Source organism: Cinclus cinclus, chromosome 25 (assembly GCF_963662255.1).
Source record: "Cinclus cinclus chromosome 25, bCinCin1.1, whole genome shotgun sequence".
Classification (NCBI taxonomy): Eukaryota; Metazoa; Chordata; class Aves; order Passeriformes; family Cinclidae; genus Cinclus; species Cinclus cinclus.
The window spans coordinates 7,401,345-7,413,801 of NC_085070.1; the positions used below are offsets into that span (position 1 = coordinate 7,401,345).

The window sequence follows — 12,457 nt, forward strand, 5'->3', positions numbered from 1 at the left end:
GAGTATTCGCAGTGTGAGCAGGAGACTTTGTCAAGGCAACTAGATCCTGCAAGGAGGGCTACTGCAGCATTATGTAGCTGCATCCATGTCCCTCAGCCCAGAAACCTCTGTGTTTTGCCCTAACCTCCTCTTCTCTGCCAGATTCTGCCTCAGCCTGCAGGGCTGTTCGGAAAGCTGAGCTGGGTTTTGGACAGGAGAGCATCAACGTGCTATCCAAGCAGGCTTGTGGCACATTGCATTATCCTGCTGGGCTGGAAGCTCCCGCTAAAGTGAACAGCCCCTGCTTTAAGCCAGAGCCTTAAAGCATGAGATGGAGCTGTCCCTCAGAACCCTGGGAGAGGCAGAGCTTGTCTGATGAGCCTGCACTTCCCGGCTCTGCCCTTGCCTTGCAACCGACTGCCTCCTTCTCAGTTGCCTCAACCTTTGTCCTCTGCTCCATTCCAGTTTTCTCTTTATAGGCTTGTGTCAAGACTGTCTGCTCAGTTGTCTTCTGTGTGATGTGCAGGGCAGAGGAAACTTACTTACCAGCAAAAGGGGTTCCTGAAAACAGTAGGGCACCAGATTTCTCTCTAGGGTCACAAAGTTGTCTAATCTCTGAGAACACCTGCAAAATAGCTCTGAGCATCCTTCTGCTCACCAAAGGGTCAGTCTGGCGTGGAGCATTCATTTCTCATCTTGGCCTTGGAGATGAGGGCTCTCGTGTCTGTTCCTTGAAGTACTGGCAAGTCTGCCATGCCTGGGTGAGAGTTTACAGCTTGTCAGCATGTGAGTGAGGAACTGCAGAGCAGGACTTTCTGCTCAAAGGCGCCAAGGCTAATTCCCATCATGAGCAGCTCTGGGTCGTGCTTTGCCAAGGACTTTGTCTGGCCCTGTGACCAAGTAGCAGCCCCAGTACACTGGTCCTGGGCTGTGCCCCCAGCAGCTGCATCCGTGTGAGGGGCACCATACTGACTTGCTGCTCTTTTCTCCTGCAGGTTTCTGATCGAAGGGCCTGGGAGCTCCTTCCATTGGCACTGTGGGAAGCTTTAGCCAAGCCAATGCACCCTGACAACAAACTGCCCAGCCATGGCAAGGCAGGCAGCAGCAGTGCCCTGGCCCAGCACCACAATGTGAACCAAGCACCCACCTGTAACTTGGGCTCAAAGGGTGTGGGGGCAGGCAGCCATGGCAGCAAGGCCACTCAGATTTCCCCTGGCAACTCTGGACTGAAAAACAGCCAGAATGCTGTCCCAAACTTCAGCTCCTTGAAGGGCAAGGCGAAGCGGGAACGAAGCATCTCGGTGGACTCTGGAGAACAGCGAGAAGGCAGCACCCCATCACAGGACACAGAATCCAAAGGTAATGCTCTCCTAGACCTTCAGCATGTCCTCCTCTCAGTTGCTACAAACATCCTGGCAGAACTTGGGATAGGAGCATCTTTGGTTTCTGTGCTGTGTCTTCTGTTCAGGCTTGTCCTGGCTGCCTGTGTGACTTTGCATCACTGCTTGTCACATCTGCAGTTTTTGGACCGGAATTCTCATATGCTTTGCATTTCATTCCCTAAACCATTTTTTACACCCAGAATCTGGCATTGGTTTTCACAGGCTACTGAGGCTATCTAAGCAACAGCACAGTTCACTGAAACGACTCTGTCTGAACAGTTCTGTGGTTTCCTCAGCAATGGCTAACTCTTGTGTTACAGCATGCAGCACCCAGCTGGGCAGGAACCCCAGCTTTTCAGCCCCATAAGCACCTCTGATGGCCCTGTCCCTTTACAGGTGAGGTGGCTCCCCGCAGTAAGCGACGGTGTGTGCTGGAAAGGAAGCAGCCGTACAGTGGCGATGAATGGTGCTCTGGGCCGGACAGCGAGGAAGATGACAAACCCATCAGCAGTGCACACAGTGAGTGACTGCCTCCTTACCAGCTCTGGAGCTCCAGTGAAGCCAGGTCCTTCTGCGGCTCAGGAGGGCTGATGACACTGGCACCTCTAGCCTTGCCTGTGTGTGCTCACTTAGCCAAGTGTGTGGGGGCCCACTGCAGTTGGTCATTGTGCTGTGAGGATGTTTGCCATGCAGTGAGGTCTGGGACCTGTTTTGCAGAGATGCTACTGAGATGCTGGGGGGAAAGGTGTTGAGGTTAAATGTCCCTGCTGTATGTTGCTCTGGCCACACTATCCTGGTCATAATGGTAGCCAGAGTGCGACGTGCACTGCTCTTGTTGCAGCAGCTGAGGCTGTGCCAGGCCACTCATTTTTGTCTCTGCAGCTGTGTTGTAAAGACAGCTGAGTCTAAAGAGACTTCTGGGGTCTTGACAGTGGTTCAGGCTGAGCTGAGCTGGCCTAAGGTGTGCGCTTTTTGGGACAGTGAAGTGTAGGTCTCTTCCGTTTTATGAAAGCATCAGCATTCTTTGACATTATGTATCTACAGTTCACTTTGCTTTCAGACTGTTAACAGGGAGAATATCTGAGAGATGGGGCAAGGTCCTGTGGGGTCCATGGAGATGTCCATGTTGTCTGCTGGAGAACATGAATGTGTAGAAAAGCAAGAAGAGGGTGGCCTCTGTTGCTGCCAACACGTTGTTGCCATATTCTCCAGAACATCCACTTGCACTTCTCAGCACAGTCCGCAGCCTGTGCAGGAAGGGATGGTGCTGCGTCCCTCGTCACAACCTTCTACCAGATCTGCCCAGCGGGAATGGGTCATGGTGGGGCTGCCCAGGAGCAGGAGCTGGCAAGGAGGCAGCACCTGTGTCCCCGCTGCGGGTTCCCAGTGGCGTCTCCTGCGGTGGCAGGGTCGGGCTGCAGGAGCTGCTGCGATGGGGAGAGGCAGCTGGAGGGGAGCAGGGAATCAGCTGAGTTAAGGGCCGAGGATGGAGGAAGGCAAGGCGTGCCGCTGGTAATTGCAGTGCTTAGTAATGTTAATTGGGGATCTTAATTGGTGAATAACGCGGATCGCCCGTCAGCTCGGCCGGGCCCGTGCTGCCCCCTGCCGGCGGCCGCCCGCAGCTCTCCCCTCTGCTCCCGCAGGCTGTCATGTAGATCCTGCCATGTCCGCGGCCCCGCAGCTCGGCCCAGGGTCCAACCCGCTGCCTGCCCTGAGCGAGAGCAGTGCTCCCGGCGTGCCCCACGGTGCTGCCCCTGGCTTGCGGTCAGAGGCTGCAGGAGGCGGAGGCGGCGGAACAGGGAAGCAGCCTACACAGTTTGTTTACGTCTTCACAACGCACCTTGCTAACACGTAAGCGGTAAAACCCCGTACCTCCCCCACGGGTATTGCCCGGCCTTGCCACACCTGGCCGGCCTTGTCACAGCTGCCTGCTGCACGCAGCACTTGAGCACAAGAGAGCTGGAGAAACCTGTGTCTCTCTGTTTGCACAGGGTGGGAAACCCCTGGAGTTCATGAGGTATGCTGGCAGCCACTGCAGGTGGGCAAACTTGGACTTAAACGCCCACTTCCTCCCAGTGAGGCCTGGCTCCACACTCTGTTTCACCCACTGTAGAGCCCATCTAGTCAGCATCCAACACAATGATTCACCAGAAGCAGTGTGGGCTGCTGGTCTGATTCAAAAGTATCTAAGGGATGGGTGTCACAGGGAGTGTAATGTAACACATGGAATTCTCAACACAGTTCCTCTCTTCTGTCCTGCATTGTCTCAGCCATAGAGTCTTAGCAGTTAGTTTAGTCTGTTTAGACTAGTCTGTTTAGTTTTAGAGCTCTGCTGTGGCGTGGGTTCAGTGTGGGAGGTCTTAGAACATCTTGATGACAACCACCTTAAGGCAGCAGGCACAGAGCAAAGCCTGTCACAGGACGTGGGAAGAGGGAAATTGAACGACAGGTGATCATCCTCACTGGGGGCTGTGCAGGACAGATGGGAGGACTCTGAGAACGTTCCCCCTTCTTGGTTACCTCTAGAGACTTCTTCCTGCAGAACTGGAGAACCGAGGTGGTAACTGGGGCCTTGAATGGGTAGGATGTGGCACAGTGCCTGTTTGCAAGTGACTTGTGCTCTCTCCCCAGAGCTGCAGAAGCTGTCCTGCAGGGCCGAGCTGACTCCATTCTGGCCTACCATCAACAGAATGTCCCACGGGCAAAACTAGACCAGGTATACCACCTGTGAACCAACTGCTCCTGTTGCCACACGCTGCCCACTATTACCCTTCCTATCTGACGTGGCCATTCTCCCCGATCCCCTGGCTCTGCTCTGAAATAAGGGGTTGCCAGAATTCCCTTTCAGCGGGGTGGGAAGCTGCTTTGCTGTGAAATCTCTTTGGCGCAAGTCCTTGCTGTTGTTGGCTGTGAAAAGTTTGGGATGGGGCATGGCATGTTCCCCCTCAGCCACGTGTACAGAGTACCTGCTTGTGCATTCCTAGATTGTGTAGTAGTACCTACATTTATTCCTGCAAGGTATGAAGGTAAGCTGCCTTTAGGCTTCATTTTGGGTGAGAGAGGTGTCCTGCAGGGTGCAGGGAAGAATACCTTCCTGGGATCTTTCCCTGTTCAAGTTTCTTCCCCTTTTCTCTGCCAGGCTCCACCTGCTTCTAAAGTGCTGGGTGTTGCTGAGTCACTTCCAATTAACCCTCCTGCTGCCAACACTCCACAGTCCCAGCCACTGGCCCCTCAAGCAAGTCAACCACAACCACAGCCTCCCCCACCCCAGCCTCCAGGCCCACCACCTCAGGCCATCAGTCAAACACCTTTGCCTGCGCCCAGCAGCCTGCCTCAGGAAGGAACAAGTGAAGATGGCCGGAGAGATCTGACTCCCAACTCTTTGGGGAACAATAGCAGCAACAACCAGCCTCCAAATAACCATCCAAATACGCCCGCTGCATCTGCCAGCACCATGCAGCCTGGGCAAGTGGACTCCTCCGCCACACCCAGCTCCAGCCTCCTTGGAGAGGGCCCAGGCCCGGGGATGCCAGGGAATGGGCAGGCAGGCGTGGGCCCCAGGAACACCATGAACTCAGAAGGGCTCTCAAAGGAGCAGCTGGAGCACCGAGAGCGCTCTCTGCAGACCCTGAGAGACATTGAGCGTCTGCTGCTGCGCAGTGGGGAGGCTGAGCCCTTCCTGAAGTCCAGCCAAAATGTGGGTGAGGGGGGGACTGCCCCTCAGCCACAGGCTGCCCCTGCCCAGCCCCTTGCGCCCCCTGCTAGCATGAAGAAGTATGAAGAGCCTCTGCAGTCCATGATCTCCCAGACTCAGAGCCTTGGTGGGCCCAGCCTGGAGCACGAGGTGCCCCACCACCCTGGCGCTGACATGGGACAGCAGATGAACATGATGATGCAGCGGCTGAACCAGGACAGCCTGACACCAGAACAAGTGGCCTGGAGGAAGTTGCAGGAAGAGTACTATGAAGAAAAGCGACGGAAAGAGGAGCAGATCAGCATCCATGGCCGGCCCATGCAAGAGATCATGATCCCGCAGTCAATGGGGAGCATGATGATGCGTGGGCCTCCACCACCCTACCACAGCAAGCCTGGAGAGCAGTGGCCACCAGGGATGGGCAGCCAGCTGCGGGGACCCATAGATGTGCAGGACCCTCTGCAGCTGCGGGGAGGACCACCTTTCCCTGGGCCACGGTTCCCTGGGAATCAAATGCAGAGAGTCTCTGGCTTTGGAGGGATGCAGAACATGCCCTTGGATGCTCTTGGGCCCATGAATGCCATGCAGAGGCCAGTCAGGCCTGGCATGGGATGGAGCGATGATATGTCTCCTATGGGAGGCCCTGGGAACTTTCCACAAGGCAGCTTGCCCTACCCACCAGGGCAGGGAGACCCAGAAAGGTTTATGAATCCCCGTGCCAGAGAGGAGATCCTGCGGCATCAGCTCATGGAGAAACGCCCAGTGGCAATGCAGAGGCCCATGGGGATATCCAGCAACTCCATGAGCCAGGGCATGGAAATGGAGAGGATGATGCAGGCTCACAGGCAGATGGATCCATCTATGTTTGCTGGGCAGATAACGGGTGAGAGCCTGAGCAGTGCCCCAATGGGAATGGATTTTCCAGGCACTCGGGGGATGCTGAGCCCCCCTATGAGTCAGTCAGGCCTTCGGGACATGGACACACCCATGGGCCCTGGCAACCTCAACATGAACATGAATGTCAATATGAACATGAATATGAACCTTAATGTCCAGATGACCCCACAGCAGCAGATGATGATGTCACAGAAGATGAGGGGCCCTGAAATGATGACTCACCAGGGCATGAACCCTGAGGAGCTGGCCAGGGTTAGGGCTCAGAATGGCAATGGCAGTGCAATACTAACGGGACCCCAGAAGATGATGATTCCCTCACAGTTTCCCAACCAAGGACACCAAGGTTTTTCGACTGGGCAAGGGTCTTACCCCAACCTGCCCCAGGAGATGGGCAGTGGCTCAGACATGTTCAGCCCTGAACAGGGCACTATGCCTGTTGGAAGCATCAGTGGCACCACCAGACTCAGCCACATTCCTCTGCCTCCGGCCTCCAATCCCACTCCCACACCAGGGGGAAACCTGGCCAACATGCACCCAGCACCTTCCCGGGGGCTGGGCCGCCGGCCCTCTGACCTCACCATCAACATTAACCAGATGAATTCCCCCAGTATGGGTCACCTCAAGTCTCCTACCCTCAGCCAGGTGCATTCACCACTGGTCACCTCCCCGTCTGCCAATCTCAAGTCGCCACAGACACCCTCACAGATGGTGAGCATGCCACCTTCAAACCAGTCTGGACCTCTCAAGTCCCCCCAAGTGATGAGTTCCTCTCTCAACATCCGGTCTCCCACTGGCTCACCAAGCCGCCTGAAGTCTCCTTCTATGGCTGTTTCTTCCCCTGGTTGGGTGCCATCTCCCAAAGCCACCATGCCCAGCCCAGGAGTCAACCAGAGCAAGCAGACTCTCAATATGAACTCATCTGCTTCCATTGGAGCACTGGATCAGGGTATGCTGGCTGTCTTGTATGCGAGTGCATGTCTGTGCTTAGTTTTGGTGAGTGTATGGACAGGGCTTCTCTCCAGCCCACGAGCTCTCTCTGGAGTGGGAAGACGTGTTCCTGTGCCTGGCCCCACATCTCACAGAGCAAGTATATTTCTTCCCAGGGGTCCAAACAGGGCCTTTTCAGGTAGATCTGTGACACAGGCAGCAAACGCTATGTCTGTGCTGGGCAGTCAGGGGCAGGTTTAAGTGGAAGTCTGACACTGCTCTGTAGCAGGGTCTCTCCGTGAGCCTTCTTAGAACCCACAGAGTGCTGGACTAGGCCAGTTCTGTGCTTTGCAGCCTCCTCTGGTCACTGCTGTCAGGAGGAGGGATGGGGTTGCTCTCTGGTGGGAGCAAGCCACAGTGTGTGGCTTACAATACGAAGTTGATCTCTCTCTTGCTTGCAGGTTCTCTCCCTTCTGGGCCTCGGAGCAGCTCTTCCGCACCAGCCAGCAACACTTCTAGCACCATGAATCCGAACATGCCTTTTACTTCCTCTCCAGATCCATCCCCTTCCCAGAACCCACTCTCACTGATGATGTCCCAGATGTCCAAGTATGCCATGCCCAGCTCCACGCCACTTTACCACAATGCCATCAAAACCATCGCCACCTCTGATGACGAGCTTCTGCCAGACAGGCCTATGCTCCCACCTGGAAGTATATCAGGTATCTACTTCTGGAGGTGGGCTTGTGAGGCGTCAGACTGTCTTGTGACTGCCAGTGGACCTGGGGCAGCAGGTGGAGGAGGTATTAGAAACTCTGATCTCCCCATGACTGCCACGTCACATAGCTTAAATTTCTCCTAGTTTGTAACAGTCTCTGCACTTCCCTGCCCTCTGCCCAGGCTGTCCATCAATTCCTGGCTTGGGTGGAAGGACATGAGCTGATTTGGCTTGAGGAGTCCTTCCACAAGACTGGAAGTTTTTTGCCTTTGCCCATATAGATGTATTTGGCCTGAGTTTTCATGGCTTTTGGAGTTTTCTCAAGTCCAGGACTTGCAGGCAGAGGTCTGCTGCTTAGAGCTCTTGTGTTCCTATGCAGTGGGACAGGGATGCTCTGAATGGGGCTTGGGTGTTTGGTGTTTTGAGTAGAGCCCAAGTGCCTGCACAGTTGTGATTTCAGTAGGCCAGATATGCTTCACTAACTAGTGGCACTGGCAAGGACATCTAGGCAAATGAGTGTTTTTTGTCATGTGGCAACCAGCCCAAAGGGGAATTCCAGCATGCTCTACCACTTGATTTAGGGTCTAAAGCTGTCTGATAAATCTCTTTGGCAGTTTTGAAAATGAAAAATCAACTTTTTGATTCTTTCACCGCTGAGCAGTTCATTTAGGTTGACCACAGGCATGCAAATGCATTGGCTGCCTCCACAGGCACTGCTGGCTGCTCTGCTTTTCTGATGGGCGCAGGCCTTCCTGCCCAGACAGCACCTGTGCTGGGCTGCTGGCTCTTCTGCTTTTGTCCTTCTCACCTCCCGAGGTTGTGTGGTCAGTGGAGCTAGCTGGGTGGCAAAACCCTGTGGCAGGCAGTGGTGAAGGGTCACTCCTTGCTGCCTTTCAGGCAGCTGAGAGCCCTGATGAGACCATGGTGTGGGGCACACACTGAGCCAGCCAGGACTCTTAAAATCAGGGGAATGTAAGAAATTGCAAATCTAGCATGGGACTGGATGAAGCTGGAAGAGGCCTCTGGTGTTTGTGGGCTTGAGGAGCTGGAGTTGGAGACACTTTTTCCTGATGTTAGTGCTTTCTAAGTCCATCTTGGAGCTGCTTACTGAGCGTCATGCTCAGGGCATTCTGAGCAGGAGTGCTGGGCAGGCTTTCTGGATGTGGATTTTGCAACCCTGCAAGGTCTGTGGGAAGGGTTAACTCTTCTCTCTTTTTCCTGTCCTTAGGCGTGACTGGGAATCAGCCAAATCAACTGCACTTGAACTCTGTGGGGCCTGGATCCTCTCAGAGCCCCATGGGAATGAACCTGCCTGGTCAGCAGCCCCTTTCCCACGAACCACCCCCCACCTCCATGATGTCCTCCCCAAACCCTTTGGGCTCCAACATTCCTATGCATCCGAGTGGGCCAGGGGTGGGCGTGCCCCCCCAGAACCCCATGATGCTGCCCCCGGGTCCCCAGGACTCCTTGAACCAGCAGTGTGGCCCTGTGCCCAACAGTTCACAGATGATTCCTTCTAACCAGCTCATGTTCCCCCGCATGCAGCAGCCCCACAATGCCATGCCATCTCCTGCTGGAGGTATGCCCATGGCCCCCAGTGCAGGAGGTGGCCCTGGGATGCAGCAGCATTACCCGCCAGGGATGCCCTTGCCACCTGAGGACCTTCCCTCCCAACAGCCTGGCCAGATGCCCCCTCAGCAGCACATGATGGGCAAGAACATCCCTCCTCGGATCGGCGAACCCTACCCGCCCGTGCTTCCTGGGGTGGCGTCGGTGCTGAACGACCCCGAGCTCAGCGAGGTCATCCGCCCCACGCCCACGGGGATCCCGGAGTTTGACCTGTCCAGGATCATCCCATCAGAGAAGCCAAGCAGCACCTTGCAGTATTTCCCCAAGAACGACAGCCAGGCACCCAAATCTCAGCCTTCCAACCTCCACCTCATGAACCTGCAGAACATGATGGCTGAGCAGCCCCCCGTGCGTCCAGGTATGAATGCTCCCAGCCTCCCCGGGCAGCAGGGCGTGCAGAGGGGACTCAGCATGCCCATGTGCCATCCTGGACAAATGCCCATGCTGGGCAGGACAGGCATACCGCCACAGCAAGGCATGATGGGCAACAGCATGCACCAGGGCATGATGTCTCCACAGCAGAGCCTGATGGCCCAGCAGAATTTCATGCTGATGCAGGCCAAGCAGAGAAGCATGTCTGTGTCAGGGGAGATGTATGCCCAGACAGGACATATGATGTCACCTCAGGGCTCTCTCATGGGTCCCCCGCCTCAGCAGAACCTCATGGTCACGCACCAGATGAGGCAGAGGAGTGTCTCCCTGGACAGCCAGATGAGTTACATTCCTGGGCCTGGGAACATGGCAAACTTGCCTTTTTAACCCTGACTGGTGCTGGGGAGGGGATGGGGCTGCCCCTACAAACATTTTTATCCTTTCTGTGGGGGCGGGTTGGGGGCCAATGCCAGTGGAGGACACCACGTGGGATGCTTTTCATATCAGATTCGCCTCTACAAAGCAAACCAGATGTGCAGTAAACTTGATGTGAATTGGGTTTCTTTTTACTTTCTTTTTTGTGGAAGAGGTGGGTGGAGATGCTGGGAGTGGGGCTGTTACTTTGAACCCTGTGGTGACCAAGGACATCCAGACCTTGTGGCAGTTTGTAAAGTTTTCACTTCCGGTTTTCCTCTGTCAAGAGTTTTTCTTGCCCTTTTTTCCCCCTCTTTTTTTTTTTTTTTTTTATTTTTTTTTTTTTTTGTCCTTCCTTTTTAAGCAACCAAAATCTGCAAGAGGGTTTTTGGAACTAGCTGTAAATAGGTCGCTGGGAAAGGCAAAATTTGTGCTGGTTTTTAATTGTTCTGTATTTCTGTGTTTTAATAGAAGCCTCAAAACATGTTTTAAAAAACTGAAAGAAAAAAAAAACCATGCTAAAGGCAACAGTGTACAAGGATTGAAATCTCTCCTTGGGGGAGGCAGGAGGATCCCCAGGGTGCACAGGGTGTTGAGAGATCCCACTGTAGAGTGACTCTGTCAGACCTGTGTTGTTCAAGCATCTGAATGGTTTTGCAAGTGTTGGGAGAGGAGGGGGTGGTGCAGTGTCATGCAGATCTCAGGTCCCGTGGATACAGGGATACTATGCATAGTAACATAACCACTGACCAAGGGCCACTGGGGGGTAGGGGGCACCCAGCTGTAGCCCCAGTGAAATGGTGAAATGCTACTGGAGGAGCGGCGCTCATCTGGCAGGGGAGAGGCTACAGCTTTACAGGATGCAGCTGTTGCTGCTCTCTGGAGAAGCTGCTGTGTCTGGGATGGGAAGGATGCTGGCCCTTCAGCTGGAGAAGCATCAGGAATCTGGGCTTTGCATATGGTAACATGCTGGACCTGAAGGTCTTGACCATCTCTGTCACCTCTACTCCCTTCTCTTCCCTTCATGCTGTGTTCCCCGTAGGCAAAGTGTTGTGATGTGTAGGGGCAGGTGGGCTTTGAGGTGAGTGAGGTGATGCATTCCAGTGCTTCCAGGAGAGGCTAGCTGGGAACACTGATCTTCTGTAGCCTTGCTACACCAGTCTGTTACCCATCCATTACTGTTTACCACTGTGTCACGCTCCCCCATCATTGAATGCTTTCCCAGGTTTTCCTAGTGCTTGTCAGTCCTTCATCAGTAGAGTTTTGTAGGCAGTCCTTACTCCATCATAACCTGAGCTACTGGCAGCAGCCCTGTCTTGTAGCACAGAAGTCCAGCTCTTGAAGAGAGTCCCTGAGTGCACTACTCTACCCCAGCAGTGTCGGCAGCATGGCCATCCTGTGCTTCAGGCAGAAGAGGCCAAAGTTGAGTTGCAATCTCTCATTCCTAGGCTGGCAGAAACATGCCATTTGGACAACTCTGGCTTTTCTGGATGCACTCCACCCTCTCCATCGTGTACTCTGTAAGGTCTTCCTGCATGCAGCCCTGATGGTCTTTCCCATGTCTTTTCACAGAGGGGAGTGTGTCGTGATGCATGCACGTTTCTGCACACATCACAGTATCTCTGGACCTCTGTGGGGACTTGCAATTCCATCATCCAGTGGTAAACTTGGGGCACACAATTGCTGGAGCATTATCTCTGCAGATCCAGGCTTAACACACTACCTCTCTTATAACAGAGCTCACCTTTCCCAACTTGCTGTTGCAGGGAGAAGAGGGCTTTGGGAAGGGAGATTGCCAAGTAGTGAGTGAACGGCAACACTTTTTATCAGGTGGCAAGCTGTTTGGAAAGGCTGGTGGGTGCTGAAATGTCAGCCCAGCAGCTGTCTTGATCCAGTTTGTGAGAAGATGGAAACATAAAGTCCAGTTGGGAATACACTGAAGCTTTGGGGCATTTTGTAGTGCTGGGTGAGAAGGATGGGTTTGGATCTGAGGAAGGATCTTGCTCTAGTCTCTTGCTTTGTGGGGTTTGTTGTATACAGCGTGAGCAAGTAACATTTTTTACAGTGCTAAAACAGGAACAATTACAAGAAGTTCTCCTTCCTGGCATAGCAGTTGGAGCAGAAGAATTATCTTCAGCCCAGGCTTTGGACCTGACACGTTAGCTAGTTGGATTCTTGATCTGAAAGGTGTGTGTTTCATGCAGGAGGATGTGACTCAAACAGATGTAGCTCTTTCTAAGCTTGACTTGACTGAAAGGCTGTAGCTTCTCTTGGCTGCTCTTCAGGGTGTTGGCTGCCGGTAGCTTCTTGTAAACATCCAAATACCAATTACAGTCCCAAACTTTACTCATCACCCACCAGCAAGTCTTGGCTAATTTGAAGCCATAACATTTTCTATATGGAAGTTTTTTTGTTTGCCTGTAGATAGCTGTTGTTTTAGCCTGG

General features: G+C 53.9%; 1 protein-coding gene across 1 annotated transcript; it reads left to right on the forward strand.

The window, feature by feature from the left end:
• Positions 1-1,022: 1,022 nt before the first annotated feature.
• On the forward strand, positions 1,023-12,457 carry BCL9L (BCL9 like). The gene is made up of 7 exons (XM_062508643.1): positions 1,023-1,338; positions 1,758-1,880; positions 3,005-3,212; positions 3,993-4,077; positions 4,501-6,898; positions 7,341-7,601; positions 8,826-12,457. The coding sequence occupies exons 1-7, from the start codon at positions 1,038-1,040 to the stop codon at positions 9,983-9,985; spliced, it is 4,536 nt and encodes a 1,511-aa protein (XP_062364627.1). The 5' UTR covers positions 1,023-1,037; the 3' UTR covers positions 9,986-12,457.